The sequence below is a fragment of the Cimex lectularius genome, unplaced genomic scaffold, assembly GCF_000648675.2.
Source record: "Cimex lectularius strain Harlan isolate CLEC.00 unplaced genomic scaffold, Clec_2.1 scaffold43, whole genome shotgun sequence".
Lineage (NCBI taxonomy): Eukaryota > Metazoa > Arthropoda > Insecta > Hemiptera > Cimicidae > Cimex > Cimex lectularius.
Genome location: NW_019392661.1, coordinates 632,562 through 650,869, shown reverse-complemented (window position 1 = coordinate 650,869; position 18,308 = coordinate 632,562). Strand labels below are relative to the sequence as shown.

At 33.0% G+C, this 18,308-nt stretch overlaps 1 protein-coding gene across 1 annotated transcript; it reads left to right on the top strand.

Annotated features, from left to right (window-relative positions):
• The first annotated feature begins 7,055 nt into the window (after positions 1-7,055).
• LOC112126234 lies at positions 7,056-17,571 on the top strand. Its single transcript, XM_024224905.1, has 2 exons — positions 7,056-7,123; positions 16,668-17,571. The coding sequence occupies exon 2, from the start codon at positions 16,718-16,720 to the stop codon at positions 17,447-17,449; it is 732 nt and encodes a 243-aa protein (XP_024080673.1). The 5' UTR covers positions 7,056-7,123; positions 16,668-16,717; the 3' UTR covers positions 17,450-17,571.
• The last annotated feature ends 737 nt before the right edge of the window (positions 17,572-18,308 follow it).

The following is an 18,308-nucleotide window of genomic DNA, read 5'->3' as shown; positions in this document are numbered from 1 at the left end:
TAGCTTGATTAAATTACAACTTTTTACCTGCAGTTAATTGCTGCTCTTGTAGATTTTGATCTATCTCTCTGAGTACATTTTACTATGTCTTCTACAGAGATTATATATGAAACAAGAAAGACAGACTCCTATGATGATGTCTGTGATGAATCTTAAAATAAGTACATATATTTAGAGGTCTGATTGACCAAATAACTTCTTTCGATTAATTAATCTTTTTATGTAAGGTATTGGTAGAAATGAAAAAGTTAGGGTCACGAGCGGGATTCGAACCCACGGCCTTCGTAAAAAGAGGTAGAATGCGAAACGTAGTCGGTTGAGGTGAAGAATTGGTGTGCGAGTATGTCGAAGTCACGATAGCTCAAGTGGTTAGAACAACAGCGTATTGAGACGAAGGTCGTGTGTTCGAATCCCAATCGTGACACTAACTTTTTTATATCAACCAATACCTTACTTACAAAGATTAATTACTTAAAATAAGTGTACTGTTCGTATTAGTTTATTTTTAACAACAAAAAAGACTTTATTCCGTTGAACCCGTCCAGCGTGAATGTATTTATTAGCGTGAGTGGTCGGGCGAGGAATATCGTATACTCCGCAGACTTGTCAAAAACATAGGTTAGATAGGTTAAGGAATAAGTGGAGTGTGACAGGGTGGCGAAACGCTGGGCAATTAAAATGGTTAATTGTAAATACGGCGTGGAAGGTTACTCAGAATGAACGTATTTATTGGCGTGAATGGCGAGTGATTGGCGAGGTGACTCTCACCTAGCCGTCTCGCAGTTAGTTATAGGGGTGGGTAGCCTGGGTAGGTCATGACAGGAAAGTGATGAGAAAGGCAGAAAAGAATTCGCATTTTTTGAGATTATCAAATAACGTGAGAAGGACAAATATGCGAGGGCAAGGATTATAGCAGTTAGCCGGCAAAAAAACGCAAATAATTTTTTAAAACTTACCTTACAGTGTATGTTGTGATATTGTTCTGCAATAGGAGGACATCATAAAATGGATAATCGAGGATCGGATGATCTATCGCACTATTACAGCCAGGTGAGAATTGTTCTTCTTTAGTAGATTATTGGTAACGTGTCTCGTGTATTTCCATCGTCATTTTCCGTTGCGAGAGCTGGTTTCGGTTTCAAAAAGACCGAGAAATGGTGAAAAAACCGCAGTTTCCTTCGCCCACGCTTCATAATCACACACGATCGCCCATAACGCGGCGTCTCGGACCGCGGTTGGTTTCGCCTCGTGAAACAGAAGACCTGTGGAAAATCGTGGCACGTAGCCATCCGTCGCGAATCCGACAATGAGGTGCTCGCGCCTACGTGATGCGGACGAGACGTGACCTGACGACGACACCACGGTACGGCACGCCCGGCATCTCCATCCTTCCGAAACGTGGATGGACGATATTGTACTTGACAAAGAGACATTGGACATGGTAGCTTTTTCTTTTAGTTTGACACATTGTACTTCTCGAAATTGACTCTGTGCAATATACTACTGATGTGCGAGCATGTTAACCCTTTGAAAATTAAAAAGAAAAAACTATGATACCTACGTGCAACAAATTCCATTTAATCCGACCTTATACGTCTATTCAATATGTAGTTGTGAAATCTAATAACACATACCGTCGTGTCTGATTAAATTTAATTATTTCAAATAATTATTCTTTTATGTAAGTTCTTGGTTGAGATGAAAATGTTACTGTCATGAACGGGGTACGAACCCACGACCTTTGGCTCAATACGCCGATGCTATTACTACTTAAACCTTTCGCATTTGACTACTTTTTGCCATTTTTCAAATGTCGTGTATGGCAAAAGGAGGTAAAATGCAAAAGGTTTGAGGTTGAGATGGGGAGTTGGTATCCGAGTAGATCGAAGTCACGATAGCTCAGCGGCATTGAGCCGAAGGTCGGGGGTTCGAATCCCGCTCGTCACACTAAATTTTTCATTCAACCAAGACCTTACATTAACAGAATAATTAATTGAAATAAGTACTACAGTCAATTAGTCCACTAAACGTAAATGAATTGAATGTAATAATGGTAGATAAACATACAAGTCGATTAACTTCAACTTGTCAGAAATATAAGATAAATGATACTGGACGGTCTGTGGTTTGCAAAGCAGTTTGCTGTTTCAAGTCAATTGTTTAAAGTTATCTCTTCAGTTTCTTTGCAATAACTGTTCGAATCTTAGGGACTTCATTTGCAATGCAGTAACTTTTTAAAAAATCATTTGGTCATCGAGTAGTTTTATTTATCGTTGATTGCCGTTCACTTATAGAGGAACAACTCAAGAATAAAAATTGTATCATGCATATTTAAAATAAGCAGTAAAGCTCCTTGACATCTTATCGAAGTATTGGAGAATACTAGAACAAGTTAAAATAACAATAAGACATCCCTAAAGTAAGATGAATGAAGCATGTAGATAAAAACGTCATAATTCATGTAATAAAAAATTTACAGTTTGATAACGTTACGATTAGTGTGTTATGGCATTTGAACATATTAGAAATAATTTTTTTGACATTTTATTGGATCACCTTTAAGCCAAACATTCAAAAATGCCTCTTCAATCAGTCATGTTTTCATTCACATTCATACTGTCAAACTTTCTCTCTCTCTCTCTCTCTCTCTCTCACGCTCTCTCTCGTTTTTCTGTTTCATCTTTATCTTTTTTCTTAATCTATCTATCTATCTTTCTACTTTATGTTCTCTCATTTTTAACATTTTGGTGTTAGTTTGGCTTTTTCTTCTTCTGCTTCTTTTCTTAACTTTATTTCTTTCTCTCCCGTTCTGTCACACACACACTCTCTTTCTCTCTCTCTCTCTACATATATATATATATATATATATATATANTCTCTCGCTATCGCTTTTCTCTATTTATCTCTTTATATTTTTTCTTAATCTACTTTTGTAATTATTTTTTTTCACTTTATTTTGTCTCTTTCTAAGTTTTTGGAGTGTGGTTTGGGTTTTTCTTCTTCTGCCTCTTTTCTTAACTCTATCTCTCTCTCTCTCACTCTCTCTCTCTCACTCTCTCTCTCTCTCTCTCTCTCTCTCACTCTCTCTCTCTTTCTCTCTCTTCCTGTCACATTCTTTCTCTTTCTCTCGCTCTCGCTTTTCTCTATTTATCTCTTTATATTTTTTCTTAATCTATCTTTTTATTTTTTACTCTTTATTTTGCCTCTTTTTAAGTTTTCGGAATGTAGTTTGTCTTTTTATTCTTCTGCTTCTTTTCATTCATCCTCTCCTGCTCACATCTCATTTTTTCTTACTCCCCTCTCTTTCTCTCTCTCTCAATCTATCTATCTCTATCTCTATTTCTTTACTTCTCTATATATTTCTCCTGTTTTCTTTGGCACTCACCTACTGGTATACGATTAGAGTTTTGTCTAAATCTGTCTTCCCAAATTTTATGATAAAACTGTTTTTACGCCTCTTTAGACTAGAGTGTTGACAATGTGTAGGAGTTCTTCTTTCAGGGCGCGTCATTTTTGAAAAATTCTATTCCAGTTAAACCCCATGCCGTTGACAATTTTGTTTAAACCGGATTCATGACAAAAGACGCCGCCCCGGCAGATGCCGGGTGTCAATGTGCGCGTTCTTCCGTGCCGTTATTGGATTTGCCGCTTTTCGGCCAAGCTTCTCGCCTTACATTCGCCCTGGATAATCAGCGGCTTCTTTCTCGTTAACCTGTTCCGTGGATTAGGCCACAAAGGGCACGCCGGTGCCACAAAAGAACTGGGGCTGTTAAAAGCCGAAGGTCTTCCAAGCCTTATATACAAGTTATTTCCATTAGCAGTGTCAGGAATTATGATGGAAAGGTATTCATTTCCTTCTCATTTAAGAGATCATTTATAATATAGTATTAAATAATTTAGCATTTCTAATCATGAAAGGTTTTATTATAAAATAAATGTCCCAAATTTTATGTCACAGGCACAGTCATATTTTAGATGGTTAAATACACTTGTTTTCAATGATAAGAGTAAATCACTGATCAGAATATAACAGTGTATCGGTATGTATAAATATGTACATACACTGATGGACAAAATTAACACAGCAGACTAAAATTTTGATGTATTTAGGTTTATTCACATTTTGCATACAAAAAATAGGTTTGGTTGTAAAAATAAGAAATTTAAAAAAATTTATATTATCTAATTCTAAAAAAAAATTCTCTTGAGTAAGTAGCAAAAAACCTTGATTATTTATTTTAATACAAATGAAAGATTGTGTCGGGATTGGTCTATAAATCAATTTGATTGAATATAAAAAATATTTTTTTTGCATTGTTTAAATTCACTTTTTTCCACATCCTACACTTATTTGTTAAATTTAAACAATGTTCGTAAATCCCAGGCCCTGAAGATGATCTCAATAAAGATCGAAACGTTGGCACGATAAAAAAAATGTTTTTCTGAAATTCACTAGTTTCGTGGTCCGCTTGACAATTAATATCGTACAATTAATTAAGGTTTTCAGTTGAGATAAAAATGGCAAAAAGGAGGGAAAATTCAAAAGGTGTGGTTGAGATGGGAAGTTGGTGTCCGAGTAGGTCGAAGTCACGATAGTTCAAGTGGTTGAGCAGCGGCGTATCAAGCCGAAGATCGTGGGTTCGAATCCCGCTCGTGCCATTAACTTTTTTTATCTCAACTGAAAACCTTAATTAATTGCAAGTTTTTCTGAAACCTACATCATACCAGACCGCATCTCACGATTTCCGAATAATTATAAATCAAAGATTACTGCAAAAAAATTGGAATTATTTTAACGAATTGATCAATTGATAACGAAATTTTAGTGCAAAATGATTTCAATTTACAAATAAACACTTGGTGTTTTTGTTAAATAGTTATTGACATTTTATATATTAACGTAGTGTCTATGTCAAACCCTTTTATTATTTCAGTTCTATCGGTGAGATTTTTAATGGTTAACGATATTGATTTATTGGTTGAGCAGCGGTGTATCTAGCCGAACAGGGGTTCGAATCCCGCTCATGACGCTGACTTTTTTATCTCAACTAAAAACCTTAATTAATTGATAGATATTAATTGGTCAAGCGGACAAGAAAACTAGTGAATATTGATTAAGGAACAAAAACCTTGATAGGTTTGTCATGATGATCATTTTGGTCTGCAAAATATCTCATCTTTCGTCAGTTGCCTTTTTATTCGTTTTAATACAAATGAGTTCGTCGGGATTGATCTATAAATCAAAGTTTACCGTAAAACCTTAAAACATTGGAATTTTTTAACGAATTGATCAACCAGTAACAAATTTTTAGTACGAAATGATTTCAACTTACAAATACACACTTGATGTTTTTATCTATTGGTTATTGACAATTAATGTATTAAAGAAGTTTCTTATTTCTTTATTTCCTTTTGTTATTTTAGTTCCATCGGTATAATGGTTTTTCACTATTATCATTATGCTCAGCATAATCTTTTCCTTTATTCTTTTTTCTCATTCTACCAGTGGAAGGTCTGTGTGTTATTAGTCAGTCCTACCCTTTAGAAAAGGGTACTGGTGTTGTTATATTCATTATATATATCAATATAATCAAAAAATTTAAATTAAATTAATGAATGTAATAAACAATAACGATTTCTCAGCGAAATATTTAGTACAAAATAATTTAAATGTACATACAGTTGGATATTTGAGCATTGGCTATATGAAGATTTTTAACAGTAGTTTAAAGAAATATTAAAGCATTAGGATTTTTTTTTAAATTGAATTGGTGTGTTCTTTGATGGTTTTGTGCCAGCTACCTAGGAGGACATCACCTGAGAGTAAAGACGGCCGATTTTGTTTGATGTTCGAATCTCTCTGGATGAAAATCGGCACTCGGCAGCCGAATCCGCTTCTTAATAGCCCCACATCCCGTGGGATTATCCCCCTAGGCGTCTTTCGACCGTGTTTTTGTCCGCTCTCCGGGATAATAGGATAACGAGGTTGATGTGTGTCTGCCGCGGTACCACCGCCCCCTTTCCCTTCTCACCTAAAGTGTGAGACGGAGCTTAAGTCAATATTTGAGCTGGTCTAATCACCGCTCTCATTATAACCCAGGCGAGGGGGATAATTACGGGTTTGTGGACAGCAAACAAACTTCCACCTGCCTCCTTTCAACAGCTCTCGAGAAAACGCCGCACCCCGACCCCGGTCATCGGGCGCTTTTTAAATTTCTGACACGTGATTCTTTTTTCCTCCAAAACTCTCTGAAACTTTGAAAAATAATTATTACCTGGATTTGGCGGCTAGCCTGTACTTTTACAGAATATAAAAGAATTTAAAACGAAAAGGGGCTACAAAAGAAGAAGTAAATTATAGGTTTTCTTACAAAGAAATCCATATACGTTAGTATCTTGCATGTCAGAAGTATCCTGTTTTAAAAGACTAACTAATAAACAACAGTGAAGTATATAAAAGGAATAAAAAATAAAAGACATAACTTATTGTATCGTAAAATTTAAAAAAAATCTTTTCAAATTAACGGAAGTGTATCCTGTGTAAAAATACAATAATGAATGCAAAAACTGTTAACATCTACATAAATAACAACATATTAGTAGTTAGTTAATATTATTAATAAATAATAATTCATTATTGTATAATAATATTATTTTTGCTTTCTTTACAGATTGTATCAATACTCTTCTTTTATAAAGACGACGTTTTTTCATTTAATCATTCATAATAATCATTTATTACATCGCATGTTTAGGCAATTTTCTAAATTTCTATGACTATTTTTTTTTAAATTTTCTACATATGGAAACAAACAAGGAAAAAGGATAATTTGTTTAATTCTATTTTTCAAACGCGAATAGCACGAGAATAGCATCTGGAAATAAACAACTATCATAGATCTATGAAATTTTTTGTGTGCGAAAAATATTTTTATTTTATTATCGCCCGTGGGCTTCTTTTATTATTTAATTGTTCTTTTATTGCCATTTTAATTATTATTATTAGTTTATTTTTATTTATTGATTTTTTTATTATTTATTGTATATATATATTAAGGTGGACGGGTTCAAGACCGGAGGAAGGCCGCCTAGTTCCACAGGGATCAGGGCAGATCTACAAAAGGCAAGTCAACGATTCAATTAATTTATTAATGAACAATAGTGTAAATTATAAAATAAGTTGAATAATGATAAATGATAAAATTATGTTTTATTCGAGTACATGGGCCGTAAATAAACAATAAATATACTTAATTAAAAAAAAATTAAATGGATAAATGTAAAAAAAAAATTAATTCCGCTGGAAACATAAATTTACACTGTTTTTAACAAAACTAAGAATGAGTAGTTTAAAATAGGAACCTTCTTTCATTTTTAGCGAAGAAATTGAATATATAAACTTTAATTTGTGTTATTAAGAAATCGTGAGATGCGGTCTGGTAGGTTTCAAACAAACGTTTTCTTTATCGTGCCAACGTTTCGATCTTTATTGAGATCATCTTCAGGGCCTGGGATTTACATTGTTTAAATTAAAAAAAAACATGTAGGATGTGGAAAAAAGTGAATTTATACCATTCAAAAAATATATTTTTTTATATATTCAATCAATTAATTTAATTTGTATACAGGGTACTATCAAAATCATAACTTAACTCTTTAATCTCAGATAATATGCCCTATTTTCTTTTTCGTTTACAAAATTAGATATTTTTAAAGAGGAATAAAAAAAATCAAGACGTATAGTTGAAAATGTATGCAAATATCTATGTTTAATGTGATAACTATATAGCGTAACTATTATTTTTCTTTGCAAAACTCATTCAAAAAAACTTATTCGGGCATTTGCAATGCAATTTTAAGATGTTTGCATAATTATCATGTTTATCTCTTTAATTGCAATAATTATTGCCCAGTTTACTTTTTGCATCTGGCTTTTATTGTACATTGAAGTTACATTTCTCTAAGTTTATTTTATATCTTTTCAATTTTTTTTATTTAGGAGATTTAAAATTGAAGAAAAAGTCATCATGTATGACGCGAATGCTGAATAGTGGATGGCAGGATGTAAAACGGCAAAAGTGTATACTCAGAGATTCCAGTAGCCGAGAATATTTCAAAACTGGCACAAGAGCAACGGTGATGAATAATAAAAATTTCACAGCGAAAACACGATTGAATAACATTTTTTAAGTTTTCGTAAAGCAAGAAAAATCCGAACACCCTGAGGTAAAACTTTAAACAACCAAACTTCTAAACTGAAACTTAAGAAAAAAATATGGCCTACAAATGAAAATAAAGAGTTGGGTATTATTTTATTATTACCCTGTACACAATTATTAATTAATTATTTTATTTCTACGTTCAAACTTAAGCGGGGTTACTATTTAAAGTAGTTTTGCTAGGAATTCTTGATTTTGATCAAAAATGGTTGGTAATTATCTAAACTAATTTTGGTGATAATTGAATCTATGAAAATACATGTTAATTAACGTAAAAATTCAAATAACTGGCATTATTCGAAAATACTACCAAAAATTAATTAATGAAATTATTTTTTATGAAAAACTCGAAACACTGATAATTTGAAAAAATAGTAATGATAAACAACATAACGTAAGGATGAAAAGTAATAAGCTTTGTAATTATTCATCTCAAAAGACATAGGTTAACATATTAATATATTATGCTATTTGCTTAATGTGATTAACGATAAATTGTAAAAATGCAAAAAAATCCAGTTGGACACCAGGGTTGTGAAAATTTGGCAGCAAAATTGTGACGATTCCAGACTAGGTTTTTTTCATACGGAGTGTTATATGACTTTTCAAAGTAATTTGTTATTAAGTTTTGTAATGTTTATATTACAGTAATTGTAACACGCAAATACAATAATCTATATTAAAAACGCAAGTAATTAAATTAATGTATTAATGAAGAACATCTGAACATTTGAATAGGGATGGGGTGGCCGATCATCACTGTAAAATAACGGTCCCGGGTTCGAATCCGGCGCCCTTGCATTCAATTAGAAATGGAATTTTTTTCAAAAACACCGGCACCCCGAGGGTTGATGTAAGCTATGTTGTTGCGAACCCTCGTAAAAAAAATTGAACGGAAAAAACAACAAATTATTCAATAAATAATAAATGTCCATTGAGTTAAAATTACTATTAATTTATACCTGAATAAACAAAATTTCTGACAGGAAATAATATGTTAATTTATTTCGAAAACTGGAATAATGGTGATAATTTTTCCGTTGAAGGTGTTTTCTCGAAAATTATACTAACTTGTGAAAGTTGATTGAAATAAATTAACACACCAACTTTAACGAATATTTAATTGAAATTTATTTATCAATCAATCATATAAAAAATATTGGGAGGTAAACTTACATAGGAAAAGACTATAAAACCTTAAAGAACGTTATTTTGAAATAGTCAGTAATAATGATAATTTCTGATCCGCACCTTGTTTAATCGCAAACCTAATGCAAAATAGCATGAATATTTTTGTGATCTACAAAAAGCAGTAGTTTTTATGTGATTTTTAAAAGGTTAGTTGGTCAATTGTAGGATGACAGTGAAATGAAGTAATTCGGGAGGCGGACCTTGGCTGTTAGTTATTTTGACTTTAAAATTAGTCAACACTAGTCTATTCTGTTTTATTTTTATCTGTTGAAAATTTAAAAAAGTAGAATGTTAATGATAATTGTCGGAATTCTCCGAATACTTTGTAGCATAAATATCTAATTAAGGGCTAGCTTTCAGGTATGAAGGACAGGTGTGAAGACTGGACATGAGAAAGAGGTGATCAACTCATCACTTATGTTTGTATAATGCTCTCATCCTTCATTCCGAAGCCCTTAATTTCGAAAACAGAGGTGTTTGACGCTGGATCCTGGAAGGCGTAAAGATATTATTTTTTTACTCCTCGGAACCCTTGTGTTTATAAAAGGCCCATAAATCCTGTCGATATTATTTGAATTTTACGTCGGTCCGGCCTTTTGTAATTGCATTTTTACCCTCACCACCGGCCCCTTTAATAAATAGGTTAGCCAAACACGGAACGTGTTGGTTTTTACAGGTTTTTGTCGACCGAAGTGTTTTAGGTGGAATGGGCGGGCATCGGGTATAATTGCGGGTTCTGATTCTCCATCCGTTTTCAACACCTGCCTTCAAAATGGCCCGCATTCTGGATAACCTGAAAACAACAAGGAAATTAATAGATTTAAACTATTGTACATAAAAGAAGTACGTTGAGATTTTACCAACATAGCAAACCTAGAGGTGGGGCATATAAAGAAATGATGCCAGTTGTGAAAAACTATCAAAATGTATTTGTTTTCATTTTTGTTTATTTAGTTCGATTTACCAAATGAATAGAATGGATTTCTCGTTTTTTCTCCTTGTAACTTGTTTTAATTTACAAACTTTTCTGACTCCTCAAAAACAGTCAAACAATTAAAGACAACTTTATTGTTTATACAAATATTTTGTTGAAAAAACGATAAACCGTTTTAAACAGCACGATTCTATATATAATTATAATTGTATTCTATAAAATATTTAAAACAGCAGATTTCATCAAAAGATAATTCAATGAGTTTGCTGGTAACTAAGTTCTCTAGGTAATAATTAATTTGGCTTCTGCATGAAAAAGGTTCACGAGTCATTGCTGGAAGTTTGTTCTAAACTAGACTTATTTTCTTTTAAAAAAATTCCTAAGCCATACAGGCGAAAGGTTGGATGCAGATTAAGCATGATTCAAAATAAACAAAGTACACACAAACACACATACACTCACATAATATTAACTTTACATTGCTTTCCAAATATAATAGATAAATAAATATATTTGCCCGTTCATTTCAAATATGTACAAAAATTAAGTAACATAATAAATATTGAAAAGTTGACCAGTTTTTCCTATCCTAATCTTTGTGACTTCTACTTACTCACTGCTCTTTGGAAACTTCAAGTAGTCTTCCGATCTTATTTTTAGAAGTCCTCTAATATCTATCTATTCTTCAACTATGGTCTCCAGTATAATATGTATCAGTAGTAAAACTATTAAAAAAATATTTAAAAAATAATGATGTAGGGGTAACAAGATTTATTAAAGGTTCTACTTCTTACCAATCTCTCTCCTCTCTCTCTCTTTCTATTTCTTTTCTTTATGTTTTTTTTGTAGTATTTAATATTTCCTTCTTCTTATGCTTCTTTATTTCAATTTCTCTCTTTCTCTCTCTCACTCATTCACTCACCTTTTCTCTCCCTCTTTCTTCTCTCTCTCTCTCTCTCTCTCTCTCTCTCTCTCTCTCTCTCTCTTTTCTATCAATCTTTTTATGTTCCCTCTTTTTTATGTTTTTTGTGTGGTATTTGACTTTTTCTTCTTATTCTGCTTCTTTTATTTAAATTTCTCTCTTCCTCTCTCTCTCTCTATCTATCTCTCTCTCTCTCTCTCTCTCTCTCTCTCTTTCTTTATTTCTTTTTTTCTATCGATATTTTTATGTTCTCTCTTTTTTATGTTTTTTGTGTGGTATTTGACTTTTTCTTCTTATTCTACTTCTTTTATTTAAATTTCTCTCTTCCTCTCTCTCTCTCTCTCTCTCTCTCTCTCTCTCTCTCTCTCTTCTCTCTATTCCGTATTTATCTTTATCTACCTTAATCTCTTTTATCCAGCTTGTTTTCTCTCACTCCTTTTTGCTCTTTCACTCCCTAATTGTAAAATAAATCTGACATTTCTTGACATATTATGTGTATGAAAATTATTTAAACACTGTTAATTAATCAAATAATGTTTAACTTGCTAGGAGACTTTCTATACAGATCATAAAAAGTCAATTATTTTCTTTTTTAATTCAGCGGACTTGGTCTTTTAATGATATTGTGTTTCTAAGTCTAAATGCAAGAAATATTTTGATCTGAAAGAAGCCAAAACAAGGTAGTTAATTAAAAAGTTTAAATAGGTATAATAAATTGGGTGTCAAAGAACTAATTTTAATTTGATTCGAAAGTTAAGAAAAACAACTTCTTTTCAACTAACTTTGCAACTTCTTTGTTAGAACGCGGCGCAATAACTCTGAGGCACCTTGTGCAGTACAAGGCATCTTGTATAACGGTGCGCAGTGGTTCCCACACTCCATGACAGTAGCAGTTACATTGAAATTTATATTTAGAATTTTTTTTATTATCGACATGAAGGCCAGAGGAAGTGACAGTCTCTCGGACGGGAAGTGGCTCATTTTTTCCTTTCATCGACACGCCGTCATCGCGTTTTCTCGGGTCAAGAAGACGAATGTCCGGTCTTATATCAGCCCCTGGGGGGAAGCGATAAAATCCTTATAGGAGATAAGGACCAACGCCTTTCCTTTTGTTCCTTGACTCATTGGACGAACAAAAGGCGACCTTCTGCGAGAACCAAATTTATTATTTTCCCCCGGGGGTGTACAATATGTTTAAAAAAACTGCGAGATAATCTGTGCAAGCACCGCGAGTGTGATTCAGAGACACCTGCTCTGAACGATTAAGCCTAAAGCTAAACCTTTCGAGGATGCCGGAATAATATTGGCCGGTGCGTTCGTCAAAAACCTGTTCTAAACGTTTGAAGAAGCACGATTATCCACTTCGGACAAACTTCAGTAATCTTTAAAAAAGAAAAAACAACATCCACTGAGCTGTATTGATCATATTAATATAACTTCCATTAAATTAGACGATCCCTATTATTATTCACTCTCGATCCAAACTAGATCCAACTGAATTGTTGTTTATGGCATCTACGTTGATTCTTCTCATTCTCTTTAGCAACAGTATAATTTTTGTTATGTACATATAGGCATTATTTATATATTTTTTTCTTTATACCCATAAAGCAATTTCTGGGGTTTAGAACCAACCAATTTCAGTGTTGAGCTGTAATGGACCACTCTTTCACATGTAGGGTGTAGATTGCTGGCAGCATCTCTTGTATTCCAGTATGGACGCGATGGTAGGTTTTTTAATTATGTCTTCAACTAGTACGGAACACCTGTTATTAAGCGTAGAACTTGATTTTGGAAAATCTGTACTCTTTGTACTTTTTTGTCTGCGTTTGGGATGCAATATACCAGAACCAGATGTCCAGAGTAGGGGTACCATTAAGCCCCAAGCAATTCGATTTATTTTGCCTTTAACATGAACTTAACACGTACTTTCTCATTTTTATGTATTTATAAGATTCATCTATTTACAATTTACGAATATATAAAACAGTTTATATATGTACCTGTCTATCAATATATTGGTTGTCCGGAAAATAATGCAGGATTTTGGTATTAAACAAAAAAAAAGAAACTAGTTACTTTAAAGCAATGTTCTTTAATCAAAATAATTTCCCATACTCTCAATACATTTCTCCCAACGTGTTGGTANTTTTCTTTTTCGTTTACAAAATTAGATATTTTTAAAGAGGAATAAAAAAAAATCAAGACGAATAGTTGAAAATTTATGCAAATATCTATGTTTAAAGTGTTAACTATATAGAGTAACTATTATTTTTCTTTCCAAAACTCATTCAAAAAACTTATTCGGGCATTTGCAATGCAATTTTCTTTATCGTGCCAACGTTTCGATCTTTATTGAGATCATCTTCAGGGCCTGGGATTTCCAAACATTGTTAAATTTAACAACAATATGTAGGATGTGGAAAAAAGTGAATTTATACAATGCAAAAAATATATTTTTTTTATATATTCAATCAATTAATTTAATTTGTATACAGGGTACTATCAAAATCATAACTTAACTCTTTAATCTCAAATAGTATGCCCTATTTTCTTTTTCGTTTACAAAATTAGATATTTTTAAAGAGGAATAAAAAAAAATCAAGACGAATAGTTGAAAATTTATGCAAATATCTATGTTTAAAGTGTTAACTATATAGAGTAACTATTATTTTTCTTTCCAAAACTCATTCAAAAAACTTATTCGGGCATTTGCAATGCAATTTTCTTTATCGTGCCAACGTTTCGATCTTTATTGAGATCATCTTCAGGGCCTGGGATTTCCAAACATTGTTAAATTTAACAACAATATGTAGGACGTGGAAAAAAGTGAATTTATACAATGCAAAAAATATATTTTTTTTATATATTCAATCAATTAATTTAATTTGTATACACGGTACTATCAAAATCATAACTTAACTCTTTAATCTCAAATAGTTTGCCCTATTTTCTTTTTCGTTTACAAAATTAGATATTTTTAAAGAGGAATAAAAAAAAAATCAAGACGAATAGTCGAAAATTTATGCAAATATCTATGTTTAAAGTGTTAACTATATAGCGTAACAATTATTTTTCTTTCCAAAACTCATTCAAAAAAACTTATTCGGGCATTTGCAATGCAATTTTCTTTATCGTGCCAACGTTTCGATCTTTATTGAGATCATCTTCAGGGCTCTAATTGTTTGTCTTCTGTGTAAGTGTGCCATTCTTGCGTGTCGTGTTGAAACCCACATCACACCAGACCGCATCTCACGATTTCTGAACAACCATTATCTATTTCAATTCAATTATTTATTTATAGATCCTAGATGGATAAATAGATCCATCCTGCATCTGTTTAATAACAATCATTTTTTAACTTATATCATTTAATTTTTTGTGTTATTATAGGTAACTGTTTTTTTTATTGAATGAAAGATGGATGTTAAAAATTATTCTATTTAATGAATTTTTTATTTTTACAATTCTCAAAACAGTTTAGTAAATTTGGTGAGAACCCATTAAATCTTATTTTAAATAGTCTTATGTTGTTTCGTGTTGTACTTACTATTTTTTTAACTTAGTGTTAACGTTTTTTTGTTATATAATTATAATTTTTATTTATTAATAATAATCAAATATTTTAGCTATATTATGTGAGAACCAATTAAATCTTATTTTAAATATTCTTACGTTGTTTCCTATTGTACTTACTACACTGACTGGCAAAAAATTCCATCCACTTGTAATATAACTTGATTTGTATATATTTTTATATATTAATCAAAGTTTCACGTTTTTTAACGTTTAATAATGAGAATTTGTCTAAAAAAGTTTTAAAAAAAGGTAATATGCTAACGAAAATGAAATAAAAAGACGGACAGATAAAATTTGTTGTAGATTTTTAATTAACATTTAAATATCGCTTTAATAAATCTCGAAGACGCCTCGGCATACTTTTTACCAGTCTGGAAATGTCTCTTTGCTGGAGGTTAGCCCATTTTTCACAAAGAGAACTTTCAAGATCGTGGCGTGTATCAGGAAGTGGTGGACGTGCACTTATTCGTCTTTTGAGGTTATCCCATAAATGTTCGATGGGATTCAAGTCTGGAGATCGGGCTGGCCAAGCTAAGACCCTGTTGTTATGCTGTTGAAGGTGCGTTTGTACTATGCGAGCGACGTGTGGACGGGCATTAGAATAGGATTATCCCTGATTTCATCGAGGATAGGCAACGCATGGTGTTGCAATATTTCATCCACATAGCGAGTGGCCGTCAAAGATCCTCTACGACACAAGAACCAACTCTGGGCGACTCTCCATTGAAATTCCCTCCCACACCATCACTGAGCTACGTTGAAAAGGTTGGATCTGGGAAAAATTACAAGCTCCGTACCTTTCATTCGCTTTTAAAAAGTACAGAAGACCAATCGTCCAAAGACCAATGGCTGTGTCTCGAGCAATGCCAGCCGTGCAACTCTGTGTATTCTGGTCAATTCCTCTTACGGGCGAAAAGCTATCCGTCCATACCGATTTAATCTTCTGCGAGCAGTGCGTTCAAAAATCTGGACACCTCGAACGTCCTGGAGCTGATGAATCGCTTGAACAACAGTAAGGTGCCGGTTTCGTAAAATTCTCAAAGTCAAAAAACGCCCATCCTGTGGTTACCCCAGGATGTCAAGAATTGGGCCTTCTGTGGTAGGACCCAGCTTCTCGAATACGTCTAACGGCGTCTCGCAGAGTTTCGTAGTCAACTCCGATGGCAGTAGCCGCATACCTGACGGAATCCATCATCAATAAGTGCCACACCACGCGCAACATGCACTTAGTGGTATTTTTAAGTTTAAAAATTGAAAGTAAGAGAAAGATGAAAACTAAACCGTTTATTGCTTCAGAATTCAAATGGGACTGAATATTTACTGAAATATTGAATTTTAAATTCCATAAAAAGTAAACATTGAAAAATCCTTTATCTTTGTTTTAGATTAACGATTAAGTGTGTTTACCGCTAATTGATATTCTCAATTTAAAACATAGCATAAACAAATATTTATTGATAACAACAATGAGACAATTCAAGAGCAGAATTTTCTTTTATCGAGAAAATGAAAAAAAAAATCAATTGGCTGGAATTGTTTGCCTGTCAGTGTAAATTTTTTCTTGCTTAATGTTAATCTTTTTTCTTTTATAAATATGTTTTTTTTATTTATTAATAATAATAAAACATTTTAGCTAAAATATGTGAGAACTCATTAAATCTTATTTTCAATATTCTTTTGTTGTTCCGTGTTGAGCTTACTATTTTAATTTTTTTTGTTTTATAAATATATTTGTTTTTGATTAATAGTAATAAAACATATGCCAATAATTTGACTCGGTTTTTTCAAAGTATGGTATTTATTTTCTTTGTTTGCATTTTAGTATTCTCTCATTTGTCGAGAGCAAGAGACGACTACAGGCCAAGCGATTTTATGGTAGAGGTGAGATCCAAAAGCAGTGGAGGCTGCCTTTCCGTATTGGTAAACGCAGAATTTCTAGTTTCCGTCTACTCTTGCATTTTGGGTTTGTTGAAAAAGGCCACGTCTGACCAAGATCCTCTCGGCACCCTGTACATATTGACAAGAAAAGGCGATGTGGGAATTAAAGAAATATACCCGTCACGTAGATTCACGGTGCTTCGCGACTCGCACTGTTACATCCACAACTATTGCTATCTCGACCTGACCGTACGGGTGGTGCCTGAAAGATCGTTCGTCAAACTGGTCTCGAACGAGTTGCGGAAACGTTTGTTGGACTATTCCTTGGCTAGCTGCCACCTGGCGACACTGACGTACAAAGATGAACTGCACAGGACGGGCATCTCTTTGACAAATGTCGGCAATTGCATCTGCAAAACTTGCACTTCAGGTGCGCACGACTGCGACGTTTTCAGGAGATACTCGCAGAACTATCTGATGTGCTTTGAGTCGGCGGAGAATGTGGATAAAGGGTCGGCTCTCATCTGCGAACAAGACAGTTTCCTCGGGCTCGTCACAGATACTGTCACAATTGATGGATCCAACTACTACGTTTCAGTCGTCTTTTTGGAACATTTGGAATTTTCCAAGAGAGTCTATTCAGCTGCTATATCACAAAAGTTCCCAACGGCATATGTTTTTAAATTTTACTTCCTTTGGAATATTATAACTTCTGTCTCATTATAATAAATTTTGACTGCATGTTTTTTCTTATCATAGACAAATCAACTTGCTTTCACTAAACATAATACCCGATAACAAAATTAAATACGTAAGTTCCAATTTGATTTTTTAAAAGCAAAAAAAACACCGTTTTGACAAAAATCAAAAAATGTTTTTATATTCTAAAAATTAATTATGATAGCACATGGAATACAATAAAAACAAATTCACTAATTTCGTGGTCCACTTGACCAATTAATATGTTTCAATTAATTAAGGTTTTTAGTTGAGATAATGGCATTGAAAAATGGCAAAAAGGAGGGAAAATTCAAAAAGGTGGGGTTGAGATAGGAAGTTAGTGTCTGAGAGGATCGAGGTCACGATAGCTCAAGTGGTCGAGCAGCGGCGTATCTAGCCGAAGATCATGGGTTCGAATCCCGCTCGTGCCATTGACTTTTTTTTATCTCAACTAAAAACCTTAATTAATTGTGATAAAAATAAACTTCAATGATACCGAGACAGAACTTTAGAAAACCCTTAACTTTTGAAATTACGTAGTTTTGACCATTCATTGCCTGCAGACAAAGTTTTTAGGGGCTTATATTTACTAAATTAATTTTTTTTATTTCTAACTAGGTCTTAGAGAACTCGTTAATACCATACTTTAGGTTTTTTATTTTTTCAATATCACCGAATTATGAATATTCCCCGTGATCGAAAAAGTCTACTTTTGGTTTAATATATCATGCTTTGCGCTTGAATCGAACAATTAACAGCTGGACTGTTTATTATTAATCTTTTCAACTGTACATAATAAAATAGGCATATCATTTGATTATCTAATGAAGAACCTATATAATTTAAACAATATTGTTCTGTGAAC